This window comes from Mustela nigripes, chromosome X (assembly GCF_022355385.1).
Source record: "Mustela nigripes isolate SB6536 chromosome X, MUSNIG.SB6536, whole genome shotgun sequence".
Classification (NCBI taxonomy): Eukaryota; Metazoa; Chordata; class Mammalia; order Carnivora; family Mustelidae; genus Mustela; species Mustela nigripes.
The window spans coordinates 114,497,720-114,523,736 of NC_081575.1; the positions used below are offsets into that span (position 1 = coordinate 114,497,720).

General features: G+C 48.0%; 1 protein-coding gene across 2 annotated transcripts in view; it reads right to left on the minus strand.

Moving 5' to 3' along the window:
• Positions 1-26,017, minus strand: part of EGFL6 (EGF like domain multiple 6) — a 58,418-nt gene that overhangs the window by 13,700 nt on the left and 18,701 nt on the right. For both annotated transcript variants that reach the window (XM_059385356.1, XM_059385357.1), the window contains exons 2-7: positions 24,040-24,152; positions 19,796-19,888; positions 14,698-14,817; positions 11,565-11,684; positions 8,729-8,863; positions 6,909-7,031 (exon numbers count right to left, since the gene is read on the minus strand). In XM_059385356.1, coding sequence (XP_059241339.1) covers positions 6,909-7,031; positions 8,729-8,863; positions 11,565-11,684; positions 14,698-14,817; positions 19,796-19,888; positions 24,040-24,152 — 704 coding nt within the window. The remainder of the gene's footprint in view (positions 1-6,908; positions 7,032-8,728; positions 8,864-11,564; positions 11,685-14,697; positions 14,818-19,795; positions 19,889-24,039; positions 24,153-26,017) is intronic.

Here is a 26,017-nt window from a genome sequence, read left to right on the forward strand (position 1 = left end):
CAATGCTTTGAACATATATATGCTCTTAATTAACACATCACTTTCAGTTTGAAATCAATCTAAAGCTATCGTGGCAAGAGCTGCATTTCCCTTTTCAATGAAATGTTCGAGCCGCTTATCAGCGTGACAGTCCATACTTACAGGCTGGAAACCAGCTACTGGTAATACAAGTTATGTATCATTACTCCTTTTCCCAACCTTCGGATGGCCTGTTTCATGCACTCTACAAGAGGCTGCATATTAAGCTTTGATTGGAAGGCGCTGATCACATGGCCCTTCCTCTGGAGGTCCCACTGTGTAATTTTGTCAACAGTTCCCTGAGTCTTTTCCCAAGACCTCACATGAAAAATTAACAGGAAACACTCATTCCCTGGAAATTTCCTTCATGTAATCAGTAACATAAAACTAAGGACCTTTACTAAATAATGGGGAAGAGGGTTTCAACCCACATCAGGCAAACCTAATCATCTACTTTTAGTTTCTGCTTTGAAGTTTCAATTTTTTCCTATTGGAAAAAAAAAAAAATCAAACCATCACAACCTTTGTGGTGTCAACAATTTCACCGCTTTAGTATGTAAAAAGAGCTGGGGCAAGGGAAAAAAGCTAGGCATTCGCATGACTATGAATGGATAGATGTGGCTTTTTTTTTTTTTTTTAAAGATTTTATTTATTCATTTGACAGAAAGAGATCACAAGTAGGCAGAGAGGCAGGCAGAGAGAGGGGAGGAAGCAGGCTCCCCGCTGAGCAGAGAGCCCCGGGGCTCAATCCCAGGACCCTGGGATCATGACCTGAGCGGAAGGCAGAGGCTTTAACCCACTGAACCACCCAGGTGCCCTGATAGATGTGGCTTTATCTAGATACTGCTGTTTCAAAGTTGACTTAACCAGTGACTGTGTCTCTTAAACATTTCTGGATTAACGCACCATCTTCTTGGGACTATAAACACGTGGGAGGAGAAGTTACAGTCAGAGGGTCACTGGCATGCGTGGGGATCGCAGACCTAAAAACAGGGAATTTCAGAGTTTTCAGAATCACAGTCCTGTCTCCTACTGACATTTTTTCTTTGGAGAGATTGGAGAGTTCTCTAAATATCCACTTTGTCAAAAACTTCTACCTACCTGAAAATCTGAACTTTAGAGAAGATCACTATGATGTGAGATCATCTTTGCCAAGAAAACAGGACTCTGACATTCCCTCACCTGGGCTTGGATCATCAGATGATCTCAAACCACCCGGCAGGAGAAAGGTTCCTCTCATCTGAACTCTGCGCACGGCGCTGGGAGGAGAGGCTACATCACAGGTGAGGACAGTACTGTGACATGGGGCCCAGCAGACAGGGCGGGGCTGGGAGGGCAGAAAGGCTGAGCCACGGCAGCTTGCTGTGGAGTGGCCCACGAGCGCTCTCCGTCCCCAAGGAGTAGCCACAGGTCACGGACACACCTAACCTGTGCTTAAGCACACAGCCCCGCAGCCCACTTCCCTGCATCCTCTGGGCATTTGTCCTCAAACCAATACTTGACTCCTCTTTGCCTCAGTTTACCCATTTATAAAGTTGGGGGAAGAATAGGGTTTTTGTGAGGTTTAAATGGGCAAATATATGTCCATTAATAAGATTAGTGCAGAACATATTATTTGGCCTGTTTGCTGTTCTTTTTGTTTATTTATAAAAAGGTTTTGTTTATTTCTTTATTTATTTGAGAGAGGGAGGGAGATGGGGAGAGAGAGAGTGTGTCTGAGGCAGACTGCATGCTGAGCAGAGAACTTGGTACGGGACTTGATCCCACAACCCTGAGATCATGACCTGAACCGAAACCAAGAGTTGGACATTGAACTGACTAAGCCACCCAGGCGCCCCTGTTTGCTATTAGTTTTAAAATTCATCAACAGAATGTCGAAAATCTTTTACTGAGTTAAAAAGGTATTTTCCAGGCCATCCCTCCAAATGTCTTAAGGTTTCCATTATAATCGAAAGAAGAAAGTTGGAATGGCCCATTGTAGCCACGCCTGTGATCTTAACTACGTGGTCTACAAATTGAATTAGATCAAGAGCACATTTCTAACAACCAAGGAAATGCTTTTGATGGGAACAATTGTTGAATTCTGCTAAAGAAGCCATTGCCATGATCGCTCCTACTCCTAGTGTACAATTATCGAGCATTTGATATATTCTAGGTTGGAACCAAGCCCTTTATATGGGCATTTTTTATATGGATTATTTCATGTAATCATCAAAAGAATACTAAGGGCCAGATATCATTATCTGTATTTTTTAGAGGTGGAAACTGGAGCCCTAAAGGTGAAATTGCTTGTTTACAACCCACAGGTAGTAGGCCAAGGTAATGTGGCTGCAGAAGCCATGCCCCTGCTAACAAAGTGCCATCGATTCCTTTCCTAAATTGACTCACTACCCAAGTCAGGTAATATTGAAGCTTTGATTTGCTTAGAATGAGTAGAGCTACTGTCAGATTAAGACCAAATTATCTATGGGGCACCTGAGTGGCTCAGTGGGTTGAAGCCTCTGCCTTCGGCTCAGGTCATGATCCCAGGGTCCTGGGATCAAGCCCTGCATCAGGCTTTCTGCTCTGCTGGGAGCCTGCTTCCCTCTCTCTCTCTGCCTTCCTCTCTGCCTACTTGTGATCTCCATCTGTCAAATAAATAAATAAAATCTCTAAAAAAAAAAAAAAGACCAAATTATCTAACAGTGTAGTATTAATACTCACATATATTAGACCAGAAGAAACCATACACGTCTGCCTAAAAGGTACTCCATTCCCTGGGCACATATGTGCACAAGGACAGTCTACTAATTCCTCTTGTTTTTTTTTCTCCCCTTGGGGGTGGGGGAGGAGGAGGGAGAGAGAGAGAGAGAATCTGAAGCAAGTTCCATGGAGCCTGACTCCAGGCTGGATCTCACGACCCCGAGATCATGAAATCTAGAATCCAACGCTTAATTGAAAAGCCACCTGGATGCCCCTAACTCCTCTTCCGTACTGCAACACGGAGTCTGGACTTTTGCAAAAACAATGAACCCATAATAGAAGTTGCTCTATCAGTGCTGTATGTTATGTGACAGCGATTCATGCGCACACAAATACATTTTACAATATAATGTTTTATAATGCGGCAAGCTAACTGAACGGGATTCTCAATTTTGTTTGCATGACTTTCCTATGCACGTTAGAGTGAATCTGGGGCCATCCTTTCGGCAGTGTGGTTCAGAGTCTGTTAAGATCAATTTTCAACAGAGATAGGGCTATTTATTTTACAAAGGATCAAAGCAGAATGGATAGGGCTGGGCAAGTAATATGGTGAATGACCCAAAGACAGTTTTCTCTTTTAAATAAACATTCTGGTGAGAGATGAAAAAAAAATCCAGCAGCAGAATGGGCAGAACAAATCGGTAGAACGAATGGTTTCAAGGTACCAAACAGAACATTGTGAGGAATCTTAGGTTCCACAGAATACGGAAATATTTGCTTTATCCAAGAATACGCCTAAAGCTGGATGGTCAAAGAAAAACGGAAGTCTTTTTTTTTTTTTTTTAAAGATTTTATTTATTTATTTGACAGAGAGAGATCACAAGTAGGCAGAGAGGCAGGCAGAGAGAGAGGAGGAAGCAGGCTCCCTGCTGAGCAGAGAGCCCGATGCGGGGCTCGATCCCAGGACCCTGAGATCATGACCTGAGCCGAAGGCAGCGGCTTAACCCACTGAGCCACCCAGGCGCCCCGAAAAACGGAAGTCTTAACCTAAGAAGTGTTTGTGTTGATGTGGAATTTATCATTTCACAACGCTAGGGGACAACATAGGAAATGCGGGAAGCAAACAGCTATCCGGCTGCAGGCTTTGGGACACCGCCTTCATTTGGACACGAGTAACACACTGTGGCGGCGCCTGGGGGGCTCAGTCAGTTAAGTGTCTGACTCTTGATTTTGGCTCGGGTCATGAGCTCAGGGTCAGGAGACTGAGCCCCACACTGGGCTCCACGCTCAGTGGGGGGTCTGCTTCAGATTCCCTCTCTCCCTCTGCCCATCCACTCACTCACAAGCTCTCTCTCTAAAATAAATAAATAAAATCTTAAAAAACAGTTTCAAGGGGGTTCACTGAGCAGGAAGGAAGGTGACCCCAGGTTTATTCTGGGCAGTTTTTGCTTTGATTCTTAGGTCTGGGGCTGGGGGTGGGTATGCGGAGTGAGTTGTCCGGTTCCTGCAGCAAGTGTTTTCCTGAGGCATCTCTTCTGCATGCACAGCATTTGTGCATTTGCCATTACAGAATTTCAGATCGAGGAGTAGCTGGCCCTTGGCACGAATAGCAATAACCATAGCTAACTTTACCGAGCATCTACTATGTGCTCGGCAGAACGAAGCTCTCTACCTAGATTACCTCGATGCGAACATCACAATGTGCTTGAGAGGTACCTGTCTGAATGAGAGCTCCCCCAAGCAGAACCGGAAACAGATACCAAGGATTTGGGTGCGGGGGGTTTATGGGAGGAGATTCCAGGAGGCAGACGTGGGGGAAGGCTAAAGACAGTACCTCAACGGGTGGGAAATCGCTGTGGGTAAGGGGCTCAGTCCTGCTGGGGACATCTGGGAACCAATGTAGAACACATTTCAGAACTGTCCCATCCTGTGACCACTCAGGGTACTTGTCCAGACTCCTGGGGCGCACTGGTTGAGAGCTGTCCTTGCAAAGGGACTGAGCAGTGCTCTAGAAAAAACACATGGCCACGTGCAGGGAGCCCGGGGCACGGGGGCTAAGATCTGCATGAACTGTCCACCCTGCCTTGCTGAAGCCAGGGGGTGCCCCCGGACCGGCTCATCACAAGGTGTGCAGGAGAAAGCGGAGTTTAGAGAGGTTAAGACAACTTACTAAAGGTCGTGGGGGGGGGGGGGGCGGCGGGATGGAGCCGGCTCTGTAACCCCACCTCCAGCCCAAGGCAGGAATCCTGCCGAGAGAGCTTGGAGCCCGGCCTGGTGGGCTGCGCGGTAGAATGTGTCCCCCAGCCAGGCTCCGGCATCTGCTGTCAGACACCTGGCCAGCCTTCGTAAGAGAGAATATAGGCTCCACCCTCCACCTATTGGTCCCAGTCTGCTTTGGGAAGTCACCTTTTTAAAAAATATTTTAAGATTTTATTTATTTATTTGAGAGACACAGAACGCAAGAGAGATCACAGAGGGTGAGGGAGAAGCAGACTCCCCGCTGAGCAGGGAGCCCCACGCGGGACTCGATCCTACCACCCCGGGATCACGACCTGAGGCAAAGGCAGACGCTCCACTGACTGAGGCACCCAGGCGCCTCTGGGCAGTCGCATTTATTCCAAATCGCTTGAAATATGCGTGGGCACCATTTATGCTCCTCCACGCTGTTTCTTCCAGACGAGAAGCGGCCCGGTCCTTCCGGCATTCCTCAGAGGATGTGACTTCCCGCCTCCTCGTCCTTCCGCACACACTCCTGTCCGGCCGCTCTCAGCCACAGCCCACAGGGCACCGGGAGCCTTTACACCTCCGCTGCTCCGAGTCGGTCACAGCGCGGACACTGTGTCTGCCATCGGAGCGGCCTCTCTGCTGTGTCATCTGGACCACTGGCCGCCCGAGGGCACGGGAAGGTCAAGGCCGAGCCTGCAGCCGCACGTGTGGGAAGATGTGGGGAGTCTGCTAAGGGCGCACAGGGGGGCAGAGTCGAGGCAGTCAACAGACCCAGCCACACCATAAGCTGGCGCTAAAAGGGACAAGGGCAGCCGGATAGACCTGTGTGACTCTCAACGCTGTGAGACACTTGCCAGGACAGCAACCGCACCGTTGTCCCTGGAGTCTGCCTTGGTACACATTCCGGTCCTCTTCGGGACTTCCAGTTTCCTTTTTGGGCACAAGTGGGGGGGAATGACGTATTTTTCGTGCCTACTTCCAAGCTGAGTGAACCGAAAGCGACTGTGCGGTTGTCGGAGCTTCTTTCCCCGCCGTGACAAATACCAAAGGCCTCAGACTGATCCCGCAGTGCCTTAGGACGATGGCGCCTCGGCCGGCGTGGCTCCCTAAGTGACCACACTGAGAAGAAACCCTGGACAACTCTCCCTGGACACAGTATGAGTGAGCAGTAACCCACTACTGTTGTCCTGGCTGTTCACGGCAGGGACATTTTCTGGTTATACATTTGGTTTATCAATTTAAGATTTTGGCACCTAAGCATTAAGGAATTCACGAACATGGAAAATGGGATTCTTGCTAAAAATGTCAGTCAGGGACGCCTGGATGACTCAGTCGGTTAAGTGTCTGCCTTCGGCCTAGGTCATGATCCCGGGGTCCTGGGATCGAGCCCTGCGTGGGGCTCCCTGATCAGTGGGGAGTCTACTTCTCCCTCTTCCTCTGCCTCTCCTCCGCTAGTCCTCTCTCTGTAATAAAGAAATAAAACCTTTAAAAAAATGTGAATGTAGGTTTGAGGACGACTGATAAAATGATGTCATCTGCATCGTACTTTTGGTTGTGTGTTCTGGAAGAAGTTTGCACTCATGTGGTTCAAAAGTGTGTGGTCCTGAGGCACTGATGTTTTAGGATGGCTTGTTACCGCACCATAACCTACCCCATCCTGCCGGATAACATTCACATTGCGCCATTTGTCCTTAAAGCTTATTTTCAGTATCTGAAAGTAAGTTGTGACCAGAGAAATATCCAGGACCTTTGCTGGTCTTTAAGTTCGGTGCCCACAACTTCAGTGAGTGATGAAGGTGTGGTCTGGTCAGCGGAGAAGACTGAGGCAGAGTGAAAATTTTCAAATAGGGCACGCACAAGCTATCACACGTGCACCAAGAGACAGAGACACACACACAGACAAATGAAGGGAGGAAGGAAGGAGATATGGCAGGAACACTTTCCTGCGGATAGCTAAGATGCCACGAGCAAGTGCTACTTACCAGAACACTGAAGTCCGTTGCCTTTGTACCCTTGCTTGCATTTACACTTGAAGGACCCTTGACTATTGAGGCAATTGGCGTAGAGGCTGCACGTATGGGTATTCATGGCGCACTCGTTTATATCTAAAAATGAGAACGTTCCCGTGAACAAGTCTGTGGCAGGAGGGTTTGCTAGAAGATGACCTCATACCTGCTCTAAGACCGTCACTCGAGCAACCCCGGGGGCCAACCACCCAGCACTGCCAAACGAACCGAGTGGGGCCTAAGAACTGAGAGGTGTTCAGAACCAACGCCTTGGCGCAGAGCCTGGCCTCAGCCTGACGCTAGCACACGGCGGGGAGCTGGGGGGAGCTCCTCGCAGCCCACTGCCCCCGTGGCAACCCCGACTGCTTATCAACACCACTGAAATCTGTAAGATGTTCAAGTGTTTTGGTTAACTTTTTCATCCGTCTAATTCAGAAGTAACAGTATTAGAAAATAATATGCCTCTGAGCTCAGATGATGTCAGCGGTTCAGAGCATTTTGTTCAAAGCTGCGGGGAGCCGGGTCAGGCTGGTCCAAGCTCGTCTGCTGGATGGAGGCCAGGAAAGTTGGCCGAACCCTACCTGATCGAGCAGCTCATGAGCCCTCTTCTCCATCTCACCCGCTCTCCGCGCTTTGGGAGACCTGTGCCCACAAAATAGTCCATTGTTTCAAATTTAGCCACCAAAGGAGCTCAGATGCTAATCTTACTCACTTAGAATCCCAAGATGCATTTCCCTTGGAAGCTCCCCGTGTGCTTTCCCACCCCGTCCAGACAAACCCCCTAGGTATCAGCGAACAGGTTTCTTTGTGATGCAGCTTCGTGGTGCTACAGAGCGGAGCTGGGTGTCTGCAGCAGAGCCTGGGGGCCAAGTCCCCAAGAAACATGGATTTTATGAGCATGTGTATGCCAGCCTCTGTGTTTCAAAGGATTTGAGTGCAGATGGATGTGAAGGCTTCAGGATGCTCTGGATGGGGGTGTTGAATGAAATCCTACTTTCCCCCCAACCCACCAGCGTTCCCATTATACACACATTTGCTCTATATGCTACACAGAGAGGCATCTACAGGGCGCCCGGATCTCCCTTCACCGTAGGGCAGGCCCCATCCTGCGCTGTAGCAAGGGCGATGTGAGTGTGTCTAAGGGCTCCCAGACACCCCCTTCACTTGCACATTGAGGCTTGGAATCCCTTCACTAAAGGCCAAGGTAGTTGATTTCACACAAAACAGGCCATGAGCTGACTGAGACCAGAATCTTATGAGAGAGTGGCTTCGGTGACCCACCAAACATTTTAGGGGATTTGAAGTTTGAACCACGACAGGGCCGAAGGAGGAAAGAGACTGTGCCTTCAGCCCCTCACATATTTTTCTAAAGCCACCTGCAAAGGAAACTATTATGAACAGATGACTGAGATCAAGACCAAAAGGGCCTTTTTATTCTTCCTTTTGTGCTTTCTAGTTCCCTTTGTTTAGATATGTATCCGGGGAATCCAAAATTAAAAAGAAAACGAACCCAATTTTTAAAAAATCCACAAAAATTATCTCAAGATATTTGCCCACAAAGCAGAACTAGAAACAAGGCAGTCCCTTACTTTAGACCTTTACTGACCTGGCTTTACCTAATTCATCTCACTAGAGTTCCGTAAAAGCCAGAAACAAACAAACAAACAAACTGTATTGTTCAACTGGTCGGTACAGTAGATTGTTCAAGTTTAGACTGAACTGACACCCGAACACCTGCAGACAAAGCCTACAGGTCTGCTGGGGAGACGGCAGAAGAAAAAGACACCGATTCTTACCTACACAGTCATACCGGCCCCTGGTGTATTTCAGTTCGAAACCAACATGACATTTGCAGTAGTAGCTTCCGAATGTGTTCACACATCTTCGGTTGTAAGGGCACACGGCTTTACCGGAGGCACATTCGTCAATGTCTAGGATGGAGAACCAGAAGGTGTCAGCGATGGCAAGAAAAGCACTCTCCCTTTAAGACACACACGTGTGCATGCTCACACCGACACACACGCAGTGTGTTCCCGTCACGTTGCACATCTTGTTTTTGAGACATTATCACTCTGCCACGTGGATACTCACATCCCCATCTCTCCTGGGGCAGGGAGCGTATGGCTGGCACTTGGCACAGAGACATGATGTGCTCGTTGATGGAATTATTTTTCCAGCTATTATAGCGTATACAACTTTTGAAAACTAAGTCAGGTAACTACATGTTAAGCAAACTGGATACACACCTTCAAGGTTGTCTTCTATGGAAGAATGATTTCATCGGCCAGTTCCCCCAGGGCTCCTACGATACTGACCCAAATACCAGAGCCATGGTTTGCTACAACTACCTTTAAACATAAATTGTGGGTCAAGCGTAATGATGTCGGGATGGAACTTGAGCAGACAACAGGCTTCCCTGCTTTTCTTGAGAGTTAGGCTACTGAGGGGCACGTGGCTATGCTGACCCAAATATCCAGACTCAGGCTTTGCTTTCACTTTAAGCTGTCAAATAGAATAGATGTTTTATGTTGTTAATTTGGCCCTGTGGGTAAACATGCAAGTTAGTACTGGCTTACTGTTCTCTTTGCATTCTTAAAAGATTAAATACATATTGGATTGACCAAAATAATTTTTCAGGGACCACTTTTGTGCAAGTTATCTTTCCCTTCAATAAAAATGACACTCGTCAAATCAAAGGTGAGGAAAAATTGGCTTCAGTTTGGTCAAGAATGAGTCTTGTATATATCTTATTTTACTGAGGAATGCCAAACCCTATGAATCTAATGAAATTAGATTATTCTCAAAGAGCAGGGCCAAAATTTTAATTTTAAAGGGCTTTTTAATTATTTATTTATTTTTAAAAAAGATTTAATTTATTTATTTGACAGAGAGAAATCACAAGTAGGCAGAGAGGCAGGCAGAGAGAGAGAGGAGGAAGCAGGCTCCCTGCCAAGCAGAGAGCCCAATGCGGGGCTTGATCCCAGGACCCTGAGATCATGACCTGAGCCGAAGGCAGAGGCTTTAACCCACTGAGCCACCCAGGTGCCCCTACAGGGCTTTTTGTAAAAAACTATTTCACTGATTCAGGACCTATTTGGCTGAACTTTCTAAATGCAGCTTATCAGGGTATGTACATTTGGGATAAATAAACATCCAGCACTGAGAAATATTTCTATTGCAGTAAACAGGGAAGAACATTAAATTGCACAGGTATTTGCTTATTTAAATAAAAAAGATTAACAACTCTTCCAGCACTGATTCAGTGTGATAGTCCTTCTTAATGCTGTGTGCTCACTTGCATGGAAGTACAGAGTGATGAGAATATACAGTTCGGTTACTAAACATAGTTCAGATCCACAAGGGAAATAAGGCAAAAAGTGTTTCATCAGCCATGAGGGTACCCTGTGACTGCCCCACCCATCGCCCCTGGCACACAGCCTTTCTCTATCTAAGGCGGCACCTGCGACCTTGTGCAGTGACACTCACCCAGGCTGGGCTGGGCATGCCGGGGAGTCAAGGTTCCAGAGCAGCACGTGCCCAGTTAATAAAGAACAGGAGTTGGTGCATAAATCCCCAGTGCCCTTGACCCAGGAAGAAAACCTGGAGGCAGCTTCCCCTGCCTCCTAGAGGAGCACAGATGTTTAATCTGCTCCTTTTTTTTTTTTTTTTTTTAAAGATTCTATTTATTTATTTGACAGAGGGAGAGATCACAAGTAGGGAGAGAGGCAGGCAGAGAGAAAGGGGGAAGCAGGCTCCCCGCTGAGCAGAGAGCCCGATGCGGGGCTTGATCCCAGGACCCTGAGATCATGACCTGAGCCGAAAACAGAGGCCCAACCCACTGAGCCACCAGGCGCCCATGTTTAATCTGCTCCTTAAATTTGCCCAGGGCTTTCCCTCACCTCCTCCTCAAGGAGCGTTCCCTGGGGTCACCTCCCCAATCAACTACTTGCTCAGGGTCAGCTTCTGCGGGGCCCAAAACTAAGACACAAAATAAGACAGGGGAGAGCCAGAAACCGAAGTTCTAATCCATTGGTTTGACTGAACTCCACGCTAGAAAGGAGGGCTCTGTCTCCTCCTTTAACACCGTGGATCCAGTTTGCTCATCCCTCCAAGAGAAATTATTTTGGAATACTTAGTTCAGCTCATCTAGAGCAACCTTTAAAGGCAAGGGGAAGTTGGTTACTTGCTAACTCAAACAACGCAGAAAGGACATACTGTTCTCAACAGTCTTAGATATAAAAACAAAAACTAAGTAACTGCATTTTTGTAGGAACATATGAGCTGGAACCCAAAATGGAGACCAATGGCCCTTGGGATTTTATTCACTGAATGACAGTGAGTAGCAGGTTTCTATGCTAGTGGAAGTGAAACAGGCAGGGTAAATATGCTAAAGTAAAATGACCTCTATCCCTTTTCCACTAGGGCCGTAGACAATCCCCAAGGAACAGAGGAGTGTTCTGTCTAGCATCCCAAAGGGTGTCTAGAGCCTATGTGGCCAACTGGATCAGAAATGGGCAGAAATCTATATTTTCAGGAGCTTTCAGTCTAGTCAACAAGCAGATCGTGCCGAATGACAGAGAAGGAACGCAGTAGAGGGGGAAGGAGGCGCGGAGGTGAGCCAGGCAGCTCTACCTGTACAAACTCTTCCATTGGGGGCCAGGCGGAGGCCCGGGGACGGACACAGGCAGCGCGGTCCCTCCTCCGTGTCCTCACAGGCATACTGGCAGCTCACCATGGCACACGTCCTGGAGTCTGAAAATGGACATAAGCGTTAGCCCTCCCCTCTTGAGCCGGTAAAAAGCTCTCACTGAGAAAGGATCTCTGCATTCTAGGACATTCGGGGTCATACACAGAATGTATTACAGAATGAGCATCACGGTCCGAGACCCCCATGGCATCTGGGCGAGGGTGGCATCTTGCTGATGCCACGGTCTGTTCTGTAGGCAGGCACCCCTCGGTCACCAAAGGCTGCATCCTTCTCTCGTACATTCTCTTATCACACCTTTCTGTCACCCGTAGGCCTCTCTAGGCAGAAATGCAACGTCGGATGGGGATGACCGATCTGAGTTATTGGGGAAAAGAAAATCCCTTCTATAGATCTCTCCATATATACCTAGCCTCAATGAGAGCCACTCAGGTCACGAGACCTGGTCATTTCCACGCCTGTGTGAAAACATGTGGCGAATATGACTGACTGGCTGCCCCAATCCATCCAGGAGCCCTCTTTCTCTCACCACTCCCATCATTGAGGCAGGAAAGCCAGTTACTTATCTTCATCCCAGCTTCCCTTGGAGCGACAGTGGGTGGCCATAAGATCCAGCTACGGCCAAAAGAGATATAAAGATGAGCCTGCTGGCAGAAGCAGGGCTTCTGGAAAAGATGCTGCTGCATGATGAAAGGGGCAAGCATGAAAGAGTCATTCATTCACTGGCATTATTCCTCTCCCCTTCATCAGGCCTCCCTTAAATGTACATGTGATATCTGGAGCTGGGGCAGCCGTCTTGTGACTATGAGGTCACAAGTGTGAGGATAAAATCAGCACCCTGAGGATGGCAGAGAGTGAGTCCTTACTGAGCTGTTCTGGAATTGCCTGCCTCCGGCTTTTTTTTAGTAAATGAGATAATTTAGGTGGATTTTTCTGTTACTTGTTGCTAAACACAGCTTATCCCACAAAAATGTATTTCCTTAGCAAAAGTCTACTATATATGGATCACTGGTGTCTCCTACAGGGAAGTGTAGTGAATACGCCCCCTTTATCCAGCATATCAATCATCCAGCAGGACAAAAGAAACTGCCAGGAGTCAGGTGAAATAAAATCAGGAGAGGTCCAGGTTTGACCTGGACGCACTGAGTTCTAAACTGGGTGTCCGAGCAATCCTTCCACATCCAGAAATAGACAAAGAAGGTACAAAGATGGATACACGTGTCAAAGTAATGTAACGAATACCTACCGATGACAACATTTCTCATTCATTCTCTTTTCTCTTTAGTTGTCTTCTTTTAAACTTAGTCTTCAACATTTCTCTAATTCTATCCTTCCATTTGGGAAAACATACCTTTTTTGGCACCGATTTGGCCTTCATGGAGTGTTTCAAAACATCCATTAGCATAGATCTTTTTAGAAATGTTAAATGGGGACGCCTGGGGGGCTCACTTGGTTAAGTGGCTGCCTTCGGCTCAGGTCATGTTCCCAGGGTCCTGGGATCGAGTCCCACATCGGGCTCCTTGCTCGGCAGGGAGCCTGCTTCTCCCTCTGCCTCTGCCTGCCTCTCTGTCTGCCTGTGCTCGCTCGCTCTCTCTGACAAATAAATAAAATCTTAAAAAAAAAATGTTAAGTGATCAACATAAACACCTAGCCAGTGGTTCCCATGATGCGGTAGGGAGGGGGGTTCTGGCAAAGTTCTCTTTGGTAGTGGTTACACGGTTGCTCACCTTACAAGATTTCATTCAAGTACATAATATTTATATATAATATCATATATATTATAAACATATTTGTCTCTTGTGGGTTTCTGTTTCATTTAGTACAATAAGGATTTTTTTTTTTTTTACCACATTCATATAACTTTTATTTAACAATAAGGATTTTTTATTTGAATGTCTGCCTTCTTTCCTAAGCCTCCTTGCCAACAGAGGATCTAGGTGACTGGTGGTGTTGGGGCCCTTTACCAAGGGCGGAAAACAGAAGGACAAGCCAGGGGAGCGTCAAACCATGCACTAGCCAAGACTGTGTAACTGTGGCAAAGCCCCAGATGGGCAAGAAGTCTGTAACTCCGTAAGCACAGGAAGCCGGCAGAAGCCATAAGAGGTTGGGGGGGGGGGGGGGGGGGGGGGGGAAAGACGAGGAAGGGAGCCAGCCGGGCAGGGAGGTCAGGTCTGCCTTTCCGCTGCAACAGTAAACCTGATTCCCTTTGGATAAATGAATGGATATACTCTTACCTCCCTCAGGACATGGGTTTCTCTTTATCACAGAAAGGCTTTTCTTTTCAGGAATGTGAATTGGAATGTATTTCCAACAAGAGTCACTAATCTGTGAGCACAGGGCAAGGGGCGTGAGAAAGGCAGTTGGGAAGAACTGATGTCCCCAAATGGAATGTAAATCTATCACCTCCCTAAATCAATATGCTTATTTTCATGAAGAAACCCCCAATGCCCTACATATACAGAGACATGAAATTTATTTTTCTCCCCAGTTCGCCTCTTTATTTAAAAAGCAGGTGTCGGGACGCCTGGGTGGCTCAGTTGGTTGGGCGTCTGCCTTTGGCTCAGGTCATGGTCCCAGCGTCCTGGGGTGGGGTCCCGCATCGGGCTCCCTGCTCAGCGGGGAGTCTGCTTCTCCCTCTGCCTCTGCCTGCCACTCTGTCTGCCTGTGCTCGCTCTCTCTGGCAAATAAATAAATAAAATCTTAAAAAAAAAAAACAAAAAACGCAGATGTCCAGGATAGGCAAATGCAGAGAGACAGAAAGCAGATTAGTGGGTGTGGCGGTGGCGGTGGCGGGGGCAGGGCGCTGGAGAGGAGGAATGGGAAATGATCGCTCATGGGCACAGGGTTTTCTTTTGGGGTGAGGAGGATGTTCTAGAATTAGACAGTGGTGGTAGTTGTACAACATCGTAAATGTACTAAATGCCATGGAAATGTATGGTTTCAAATGGTGACTTTCATGTTATATTTATTTTACCATGATTTTTAAAAGAAATTGTTCCTATGGTTGCGAACATCTGGTCTCGAAGGAGGACTGCAGGCAGCCTGGAGGCTGGAACTTACTCGCACATGTGGCGTCCGGCATGAGCACGTGGCCGCTGAGGCAAAAGCACTTGTAGCTGCCGTGCGTATTCACACATCGGTGTTGGCACGGCCGGGGCTTTACTCCACACTCGTTCACATCTGCAGGGGGCAGGCAGAACAGAAGAGAGGCTAACTACATCGGGAAACATCAGGACGGAGGGTTGGGCTGGCTTCCCTGGACCCCGCTGGTGGCGGTGGGGGGCGGATTTCGTGGGCCAATGACTCGCCTCTTCTCCAATTATCAGTAAAACTCCGTTCTGAAGGACTGATGAGGATGTGGGGCAAACAGGACGATCGTACAGTGACGGAGGGAAGGCAAAGGGGCAGAAGCACTTTGGGAAGCTGTTTGGCAGAGTCTGTTGTAGCCAGAGACACGGATACGCATGACCTAGCGATGCCACTCCCAGGCGGACCCCCAACAGCAATGTGGACGGGCGCCCGCCAAGAAGATGCGGACTGAGAGGACCGCAGCAGCGCTATCCGCAACAGCCCTGGGCTGCAGAGAATCCTACCGCTCCCAGCAGAGGGCAGGAGAGGAGAGAGGACCTGTATCCTCATGCAAAGGAATATCATACAGCAATGAGGCTGAAGCAACTATAGCTCCAAGCCACGACAGGTGAAGCTCATGACCCGGGAGTGAGAGGAAGAAGCTGGAGACAAAGGAGTACATTAGAAATCGGGCGAGGGACGCCTGGCTGGCTGAGTCAGTAGAGCACGTGACTGCTGACCTCGGGGTTGCGTTGGAGCCCCACTTACAAATAAAATCTTTTGGGATGCCTGGGTGGCTCAGTGGGTTAAGCCTCTGCCTCTAGCTCAGGTCATGATCTTGGGATCCTGGGATCGAGCCCCACATCGGTCTCTCTGCTCGGTGGGGAGCCTGGCTCCCCCCACCCCAAGCCGCCCACCTTTCTGCCTACTTGTGATCTCTCTCTCTGTCAAATAAAATCTTTAAAAAAATTTAAAAAAAATGTTTTTTTAAGAAGTCAGGCACAGGGGCACCTGGGTGATTTCGTTAAGCGTCCACCTTCGGCTCAGGTCATGATCTTGGGGTCCTGGGATGGAGCCCCGAATCGGGCTCTCTGCTCAGCAGGGAGTCTGCTTCTCTGTCTGTCCTTCCCCCCACTCGTGCTTTCTCTTGCTCTCAAATAAATAAAGTTAAATCTTAAAAAAAAAAGTCAAGCACAACTCATCTGTGGTGTAAAAGGTCAAGACAGAGTTCCTTCTTGGGGCTGAGGGGGCAAGGCACTGGGGGAGAGCAGGTGGGGTTCTCAGGAAGGCTGTTAAGTTTCCGTTTCTTGGTTATGTGGATGCATCTGAAAGTTCACTCTGTAGTATATTGTTGATGTGCGCACAGTTCTGTGTGTGTAACATTAGAATAAAAAGCCAGAAATACAATCTAGATATTTTAGCCTTTAATACTGTCCCAGACAGCCTATGACAGGTGCCCACAGCAACGCCTCCTTCCGGTTGTTCCTGTTTTGGGCAGCCCATGCCGGCTAACTTGTGTTGGCTCACACCCTTCCAGAAGGAGCCCTGACAGGCAGTTATCGGTGGGGAGGCTGTAGGACACCATTTTAAGTCTCGGAGGCTACATTCTAAATGCCAACAATGGTTCTCTCTAGGGGTAAGATTGAGGGGACTTTCTTCTCTATGCTTCTCAGTATTTCCTAAAAAAGAATTTAAATACTAAGAATGAATGACTTTTTGGGGCATCTGGGTGGCTCAGTGGGTTAAGTGTCTGCCTTTGGCTCAGGTCATGATCCCAGGGTCCTGGGATCGAGCCTCACATCCAGTTCCCACTTGGGTGGAGTCTGCTTCTCCCTCTCCTCCTGCCCCTCCCCCATGTGCTCTGTATCTCACTCAAATTAATAAATAAAATCTCTTAATTTAATTCATTTATTTGACAGACAGCACACAAGCAGGGGGAGGAGCAGAGGGAGAGCGAGAAGCAGGCTCCCTGCTGAGAGAGGGGAGCATAATGAGGGACTCGATCTCAGGACACTAGGATCTTGACCTAAGCCGAAGGCAGATGCCCAACTGACTGAGCCACCGAGGTGCCCAAATAAATAAAATCTTTAAAAAAAAAAAGCGATTAGGGGCACCTGGGTGGCTCAGTGGGTTAAAGCCTCTGCCTTCGATTCAGGTCATGGTCCCAGGGTCCTGGGATCGAACCCCGCATCGAGCTCTCTGCTCGGCAGGGAGCCTGCTTCCTCCTCTCTCTCTGCCTGCCTCTCTGCCTACTTGTGATCTCTGTTGGTCAAATAAATAAATAAAATCTTAAAAAAAAAAAAAGCGATCATGGGTAGAGGAACTTATCTTTGGAGATGTAGTCATGTGGGTGCCTCGTGGCTTACGTCCTTCAAGGAAAAAAGAACCAAATCCTGCATAAGACCAAAATTCAGCAGGGCAACAGGCAAAGCCTATTGTGGAAAATAAAGAGGTGTCTGTTTTCCACTCTTATAAGAACCTCAGGAGTTTCCTGATGTCTTAGCGGAACATCTGAAAGGTCCTCCATTACTTATCTACTCTGCCTTCTCCTGCATGGGTTCTGATCCCTTCAAAAAGGGGGACTGGAAAAACATAATTGGACATTAAGGGGAAATCCAGAAATACCCCATCGCTTGGCCCTAACTCAAGAGGTGACTCCCTCCTTGCTTGGAAGAACCATTTGGGGGAAAGACACCACCGTGGAGGACGGAGGCCTGTCACCATTAATGGCTCTAGAAGGACTTTGATCGGGCCACCATGGGGCCAGGAAACGGCAGGAGGAGACAAGACAGTCCCAAACTTGAGCCGACTAGACCACTCCCTCAACACTAATATCTTATGGGGAATGGAAAACCAGCATGAAAAATATCTTCTCTCTTCCAAACCTCTGCAGACGATATCTTGGTACAGAATCCAGGATGAACGGAGGAACAGGTTTTCTGGTGTGAACTGTCCCACTGCTAGTGGTAGGACAGTGGAGACTCAGAGGTTCCCCTCTGAGCAGCAGGTCTAGCGGCCCCTTTGGTGCATGGGTGTACACAGCTAACCTTGGGGCTTGGCAGCGAGGCCTGGGGGTGGCACAGTGGAGTGGCTGCATGCCCATCTCTGAGACTCCGTCCTTCCCTCCAGAAGCCCGGCAGCCCCAAGGATAGCTGAACTTGATGCGCTGTTCTTTGCCTAACTGTATTATAGACTGCAGGCACTTGCTAAATTACGCCAGGCTTCTGCCCACCTGGGTCTCTGGGCCTCAGCCCTGCTGACATTTGGGCCAGATCCTTCTCTGCAGTGGGGGCCACCCCATACACTATATGAGGCAGAGCAAACCAGCCCCCGCCCTGGGCTCTACCCACCAGATGCTAGGAGTGACCCCCCCCCCACCCCCACAGCGTCTTCAGACATTGCCAGATGTCTCCTGGGGTAAGGTTCCCAGATCGAGCAAACAGAAAGCAGGATGCCCAGTTAAATTTGAATTTTATTTATTTATTTATTTATTTATTTATTTATTTATTTTTTAAAGATTTTATTTATTTATTTGTCAGAGAGAGAGTGAGTGAGAGCGAGCACAGGTAGACAGAGTGGAAGGAAGAGTCAGAGGGAGAAGCAGGCTCCCTGTGGAGCAAGGAGCCCGATGTGGGACTCGATCCCAGGACGCTGGGATCATGACCTGAGCTGAAGGCAGCTGCTTAACCAACTGAGCCACCCAGGCGTCCCTTAAATTTGAATTTTAAAGATTTTATTTATTTACTTGTCAGAGATAGAGGGAGAGAGAGCGAGTGAGCACAGGCAGACAGAGAGGCAGGCAGAGGCAGAGGGAGTAGCAGGCTCCCTGCTGAGCAAGGAGCCCGATGTGGGACTCGATCCCAGGGTGCTGGGACCATGACCTGAGCCGAAGGCAGCTGCCCAACCAATGAGCCACCCAGGCGTCCCAAATTTGAATTTTAGATAACGAATAATTTTTTAGCAGACATATGTCTCATGCAACATTTAAGACCTACGCACTCTATAAAATTATCTATTGTTTACCTGCAACTTAAATCTGATTTGAGATTTATATTTTATCTGGCAACTCTTTCTGGGGAATAAAATTGCCCAAGTTGAGAACCACTGTGGTCAACAGTATAAACACAGTCTTTAGTATCTTCAGATAAACAGTTTATGAGAAGTCCTAAAGTACCTCTTAAGATACGTCAATTATGGGGCACCTGGGTGGTTCAGTGGGTTAAAGCCTCTGCCTTCGGCTCAGGTCATGATCCCAGGGTCCTGAGATAGAGCCCCACATCGGGCTCTCTGTTCATCAGGGAGCCTGCTTCCCTTCCTCTCTCTCTGCCTGCCGCTCTGCCTACTTGTGATCTCTGTCTGCCAAATAAATAAATAAAATCTTTAAAAAAAAAGATATGTCAATTATAATAAAAACATGCATGTCATTCAAGCCAACGATTCTATTTTCAGACATCTGCCCTATAAAACCAGGGTGCAAGGCTACGTGTATGATGGCGTGTGGCTTAGCACTGGGTGTAATGGCAAGAAATCGGAGACCACGTAGATGAGAGTGGTTAAACGATGTCCTTTTTATACAAATGATAAAAATGTTTGCTTCAGGACCGAGGATACAGCCTCAAGAAGCATGAGCCGGCTCTGTCTGGGCTGACCGCACATGCAGTAAGAATGCACCGACTCAGAGGAGAGCCCTTCAGGGCCTGAGGGTAAACGGGTTGGGGGAGCAGATGAGACGCTCCCACTTTTTACCTTACATCCTTTTGCATCACCGTGTTGTTGTTTTCCCAGTAAAAAATACGCATGACTTTGGTAGTGTAGGAACACAATGAAAATTACTTTTTGGAAAAAAAAAGTTATTTAAGAGGAGGAAAAAAGGCCTTTTGTCTGGCATCTTAACAAAAACTTCGGAGGGATTTTTGTATTTTTCTAGAAGAAATGGATTGAAAGATCTAGTTCGGAAACCCCTTTCATTGGAAGAGTCAACTTACAACCCACCCAAATGGTGGGCCCAGGAATGTCTTTCGCAATGACTGCATGGCTTCGGAAAGCTGTGGGGTACATCTGTACCTGGACCCCGGCCTGTAGTACTGACCTTGACTGCAGGTTTTGCCGGTGTATCCTGGGAAGCATCTACATTTGTTTGGTCCCACGCACTCCCCGAACTTGCACCCACGTTCACACGTAGCTGTGGAAGGGAAAGGTGTTTTGAGGATAAAAGAACAGGCGTACTTAGCCCAGAGAAATGGACGCAGGTCGAACTCTGCAGCCTTTTCTCGGGTGGAGAAAGCCACGACGGGGATGGAGACGCTGATCTGCTTCCTCTCTCGCTGTGGTTTCCCCTTCCGGATACTGCAGAGCGCTTTTTTGTGAACTAGCTCCCTCTCCCTCACCCCTCCACCCCAACGGAGTGCGGAGTGCGAGTTTAGCCAAGTTTATCATAACCTTGCTTGGCACTGCCTATACCTCAAGTGGCACTCAGAGGAAAACAAAGCCTCCCAGACCACAGTCGGCTAGTTTTGCAAATAAACACAAACATTTAATAAAAGATAGGCGGTGTGGGGGCTGGAAGGGGCCCACTCCGGAGCAATCCTGGTCAAGCGCCAAGGTCGTTCTTCTGTCACTGACCTTTTTTCGTCTTCCATATTTTCTCTTTCTTGCTTTTGAATGATCAAACTCTATCTTTAAAGCTCTGTATGATCAGTCAAAATGACTGAACCACAGAAGGAAGGCAGGGAGGCCCGACTTCCAGCCCTAAGGATGAGAACTAGAAGAATCGTGAGGCGGGGGGAGATGGCGGCATGACCAAGGCAGGATTTGTTTCTTCTGTTTTTTTTTGTTTTGTTTTGTTTTTCTTTTTCACTTCCATATCCAGGCACCTGGCACAAACTGGGCATTCCATAAACACTTGTTTGATGAAAGAAGTGATGGGAGAAACAGCAAGAGAGGAAAGTTTCGCTGGATTGGGGGCAAGAAAATGTAGTCAACGATGATGGCAAGTTTGAGTGTGGCTCATACGGAGGAGGCAGCGAGAAGAGGCAGTGGATGCGACAAAAGGAAGGTGGAATAGCCCAAAGAGAAGGAGGGGAGAGAACAAAGGAAAAACGAATGAGAGAGAAAGGAGTCTATGGGGATTCGGAGCCCTGAGCAGTTTCTGTGTCCGGATCCGGTAGGAGCTCAGGAACTAGCCAGCGCCTGAACGGATGACTTGGCAATGGCCCAGGAATGCTGCCGACTTGCCTTCCCCTTGAGTCTCTGGCTTGACCCCAGCATCTCCTCCCTCGACCCCAAACCCTATTCTTTGTTAATGTCAACATTCATCTCCCAATCACCTGGACCCAAAATGACCCGGTGACCCGGAGCTTAACCGATATGGGGTCTAACAGCCTAGCCCTTGCTTTTAGGGCAGGACAAAGTCTGTGGTGTAGAGCTCCCTGTGGGATCAGGCTGATCAAGATCAGGATCTTGAAACCGTATCTTTGCCTGGCTCCTTCCCCCGCTTCCGCGGTCCCTCACAGATTTCTCCGGAGAGAACCCCTCAACAGATGACTGACACAAGAATCACTTTCACTGGCTCTGCTCCTGGGAAATCTGATATCACATATGACATCAAACTGATGTTTTACTCCAAGAGCACGGCTCTGGTCATGCTGTGCCTTGCACAGAAGTCACCAAATAATCTTTACTGCCTTTTGAACTCCGCACAGATATCATCACTATGACCCGGCTTTGGTCTTAGTTTGCACCCTTGGCCTACTCTGTTCCCGACACACGGGCAACACTATGCTCAAATGAGATTGCCTGCTCTTCTCTAAACCGGACCCTTTCTGCCTCTTCCTATGTTGTTACCCCCACCCTGGGGCACCCCTTCCCCACCCTCCAGTGGTTAATATCCTGCTGCTCCTTCAAGAGCTACTTGGCATGAGCCCTCCTTCTGGAAGCCTTTACTGATTTCTCCGGCCATGACAGAATTCCACTCAGCTTCGAGAATTCCACAGAACCTGGGTGGGCCTCGCCCGTGAAATTGGTCAGGCTCCATCTTCTGAAATAATTAGACCTACACTTGGCTTCTATCCTTCACTTAGATCTGCTACCCGATTCCCAGCACCTTCAGAACAGGGACTTAAACATTCATCTTTGTTCTTCCTGATGTATTTACTAGTGCTATGGACACATCAGACACTCAAATAATTTCAAACAGTAAATGAAGGAATCAGTGTAGACCTTTTAACAGGGAACCATTTTATGGCTCTGAATAAATCGTAAGTGAGAAGGCAAGGCAAAAATGCTTCTCGGCAAAATTCTTTCCCTCCTGGAGACAAAAGAGAATTTTGCTTTCCAGTGTCTATTTTGTTATGGATATGCTCTTAGGGATGCAGCTTTAAGTTTAGATGTTAGGAAAATACATTTTTTTTTTTTTTTTTTTTTTTTTACTTTTTAAAGCCTTGAATACCTCTGATTGCTCCCTGGAAAGTTATTTTCAATGTGGGCCAGACGGGAAAGCCAGGATCAATGCCAAACCGAACTTAAGAGAAATGGTGGAGGTTACCCTCGCTGCTATAAGGTCATATCTCCAGCAAGATGTTTTCCATTTCCAGCGGCTTTGGATCTGGGACTTGAACAGCCAATCTACAACACAGGGAAATTTAGTTTATATCTAAACTGGCCTGGGATTGAAGTGTATGTTAGCTACAGTTCCTGTCCATTCTTCCCTCCAACTCCTCCATCTGCGGCTTTTCACTGGGATTTGTTCGGGGATGACTCTTTACCTCATCTTGCTAAGTGACGTACACTTGAAGGTTAAGGGTACTGAGCTGAGCCATCCGGCCCTTGGAGCAGATTTAGGCAGGGCAGGAGCCAAGATCCAGAAAGTTGCAGCCTGGAGTCAGGGTGTCTGGGAGAGCGAAGGGTGAACAGACGGACGGAAGTGGAGTCTGGGCGTACTGGGACCTGCCAGGCTGGGGTGCGACTCTGCCCATTCGGGCAGGTGGGCACGTCTTCTCTTGTCATTACCACACAGCCCGCGCTCTGGCTTAGGAGCCCTGTTATTTGGTGCCCTGTTATTTGGTGCTTCAAGGAGCACACAGCTTTACCGTCAAGAAGGACCATGCAAATTGGATAGAATACAGACTTTAGATACAGAAACCGTTGCAATTTAACACTTCAACATTTCACTGGGGCGGCAGGGGTGCCGATGAGCTCTTGGGCTTGCCAAACGTGCACACTGAGCCTTGTGCTTGAACCCTCTGCACGTGCTCTTTCAACAGCTCGCTTTACATCCTTCCACGCCAGTGCTATTACATTGTCTACAGAAGCATCGAGAATGCGACCAGCTGGCTGTGACGTGGCCAGACTGCTCTGATTTAGTTACAGAGAAGACCTTACAGAAAGCCAAAGATCACCCTCATTTATTCACCAGAGACTTTTAAGTTTTATGGCAGGAGAGGCCGAGGCTCGAGGCTTGTGCAGCTCTAAGACTCCAAATCAAACGCTCCTTTCCACCTGAATGCTTTCACATAAAAATGTGCTGTGTCTAGAAAAAGAACACAGCAACATTTAATGCCTGCACCACATGGGCTTTGAAGGAACAGGAGAGTCATGGGTCCTTTCTGAGTCAAGGGTGATTTAGGCGCTATTTTCTATGCATGCTGGGCCATAAGCATAGCCTTCGATGCTTACACTCCTTCCCTTCTGAGGCAGGGATTAATCTCTCCAAGTTGCAGAGGAAGTGGAGCCTCAGCTGGCTTACCTTGACCTTGACATTCTGACATTCCCAAGACAATGCCCGTGACCATGATACTATAGAGCCACCCTCTTTTTGAACTGACAAAGTCCCAGGGGGATGTTCTAACTTTCTTTATCTAGGGAGGCAATAAAGCTCTTCAAATATTTTTCCTACTATCTTGATGCTGTTGTCATCATGTCACCAGGAAACTGATGGTGGGTGACATGTGGGAATGTCATCAGTGCCTTTCAGTGGTTTATAGGTTCTGGATAGTATCAAGTTCTGTCTTCACCTGTGGTCAATCCAGATATTTCTGAACCAGCTAGAGGGAAGGAGTTTGGGGCAGAGACAGAAAGAAGGTAGTACTGTTACTCTTAAAAAAAAAAAAAAAAAGCTAACATTTTTGCCCTTTACCATGTATAATCCAGCACAATCCACACCAGCACCTAAAGTGTATGGGACATGCAGGTAAGAATTTATCCTTTTTAACCAATTAAGGGATTTGGTGACAAGTAGTGGACCATCTGGTGACCGTTCATGGTGTCCCAGATAAAAACCTAAGGACACTGGCCCACGACTCGAGCCCAGGGTGGTCTGAGTTTTCCCACAACTACCTTCACAGACTTCCTTGCTGTTCCTTCTCCAGCCATAGCAGCAGGCCAGCTTGGTCCCGTAGCGACAGACCCCAGGCTGCAGCGCCGGCGGGGACAGCCCATGATCCTTTGGACTGGGGATAAAGAGTCGCATGTTAGCATGGAAAACACAGAAAAGGGCAACAGAGACTCACTTATTCCTGCCAGTAAGTGAACAGAAGAGGGGACAATCTCCTGGTGAAATTCGATAAACCGGCCCTAAGGGTTCGATTAGATTCTGAAAGCCTTCCTCAGTCATGAATGCTGTCCGTTTCTTTCTTTGCTGGGTTAAAAGAATCTGGTTACATAATCTATAAAACTAGGGCACGTGAAAGGGGCCAAGAGTTTGTCTCCGAACCGTGTTGGGTGCCAATTTTCCAATCTCCTCTGTTCAGACACAGGGGCAGCCTAGGTCTGTGTCTGCTCTGGCGCCGAGTGTGGTCACGTGACGCCATGGCTCCCCCCTGGCTTTGTCCCCGACAAGAATGCTGTGCGTGTACCTCATCGGCTACCTGGGAACCACTACCCAAAACTGGACTCTCTACAACCACCGACAGTTCAGAGGTGGAAGGGCTCTAGAGAGTCTCAGAGTTGGCCTCAGTCCCCAGTTGGGCCATGCGTCAGGGATTCTGGCCCAGGGTGGGATCTCATTCCTCACTGCCTCCAAGGAAAACCATTTGCTAAACTCTTTAACCGTGGAGAAGAGGTTGGCAAATGCTTTTCAGAAAGGGTCGGATGGTAAATGTTTCAGGCTTTGCCATCAATAGGCTTGAACGATCTCTGTCCAAGGCCAAGAACAGCCAGATGGGCAATAGTGGGCGACAGCAAACAGATGGGCATAATTGGGCTCAATAAAACTTCTATTTATGGACACTGAAATTGAATTTAATATACTTTCCGTGTGTCATGTAACAGCATTCTTTTTTGGCTTAACTTTAACCAGTTGAAAAGGTTATACCAGAGGCGCCTGGGTGGCTCAGTGGGTTAAGCCTCTGCCTTCGGCTCAGGTCATGATCTCGGGGTCCTGGGATCGAGTCCTACATCAGGCTCCTTGCTCAGGAGGGAGCCTGCTTCTCCCTCTCCCTCTGCCAGCCGCTCCCCCTGCTTGTGCTCTCTCTCTTTCTCTCTCTCTGTATCAAATAAATGGATAGAATCTTAGACACACACACAAAAAAAGGGCAAAACCAGGCTTAGCTCACAGGTCATGTAAAAACAGATGGCTACCAGCCTTGGCTTTCAGGCTTTAGCTTGCTGAGCCCTGATCCAGAGACCTGAAGGAGTGATCCTGGCCACCTTCTGGGCCCTGACTGAAGTCTCCTGCTCCTTTACATACTTTCTGACCTGGTGGTGGGCGTGACTGCCACCAGCTTTGGGAAGGAAAGACTTGAGTCGTGTATTCTGTGGAGGGCTGGGATTTTTTCCTTGGGCATATGAAATGCAACGTAAAATGGTTCCTGGTTTCTTTAACAGACAAGGAATGCACATGTGACCATGGGCTTTCTGCTGCAGGACTGAATTCTCCCCAAGTTAATAATCCTTAGTCAAGGTCAGCAAGTGCCCCAGCTCTGCCTCGCCCACCCACGTGCTTCTTCAGTTCAGAGCCACAAAGATACGGTTGGGGACATTTTATTAACTGAGAGCACCAAATTCAGGGATGATTTTATGATTTAATTTTCCTTAAAGGGAACTTTTTTTTCATCTTCTGATGAAATTAATTTGGGGGACTTGTAAGTCATTTGCTCAATCATTTTTTAAGTTTTAAAATGATTTTATTTATTTATTTGAGGGGGGTACAAGCAGGGCAAGCAGGAGAGGGAGAAGGTGGCTCCCCGCTGAGCAGAGAGCCCGAAGCAGGGCTCGATCCCAGGACCCCAGGGATCACGATCTGAGCCGAAGGCAGATGCTTAACCTACTGAGCCACCCAGGTGCTCTACTCAACCATTTAGAACAGGGTTTTTCA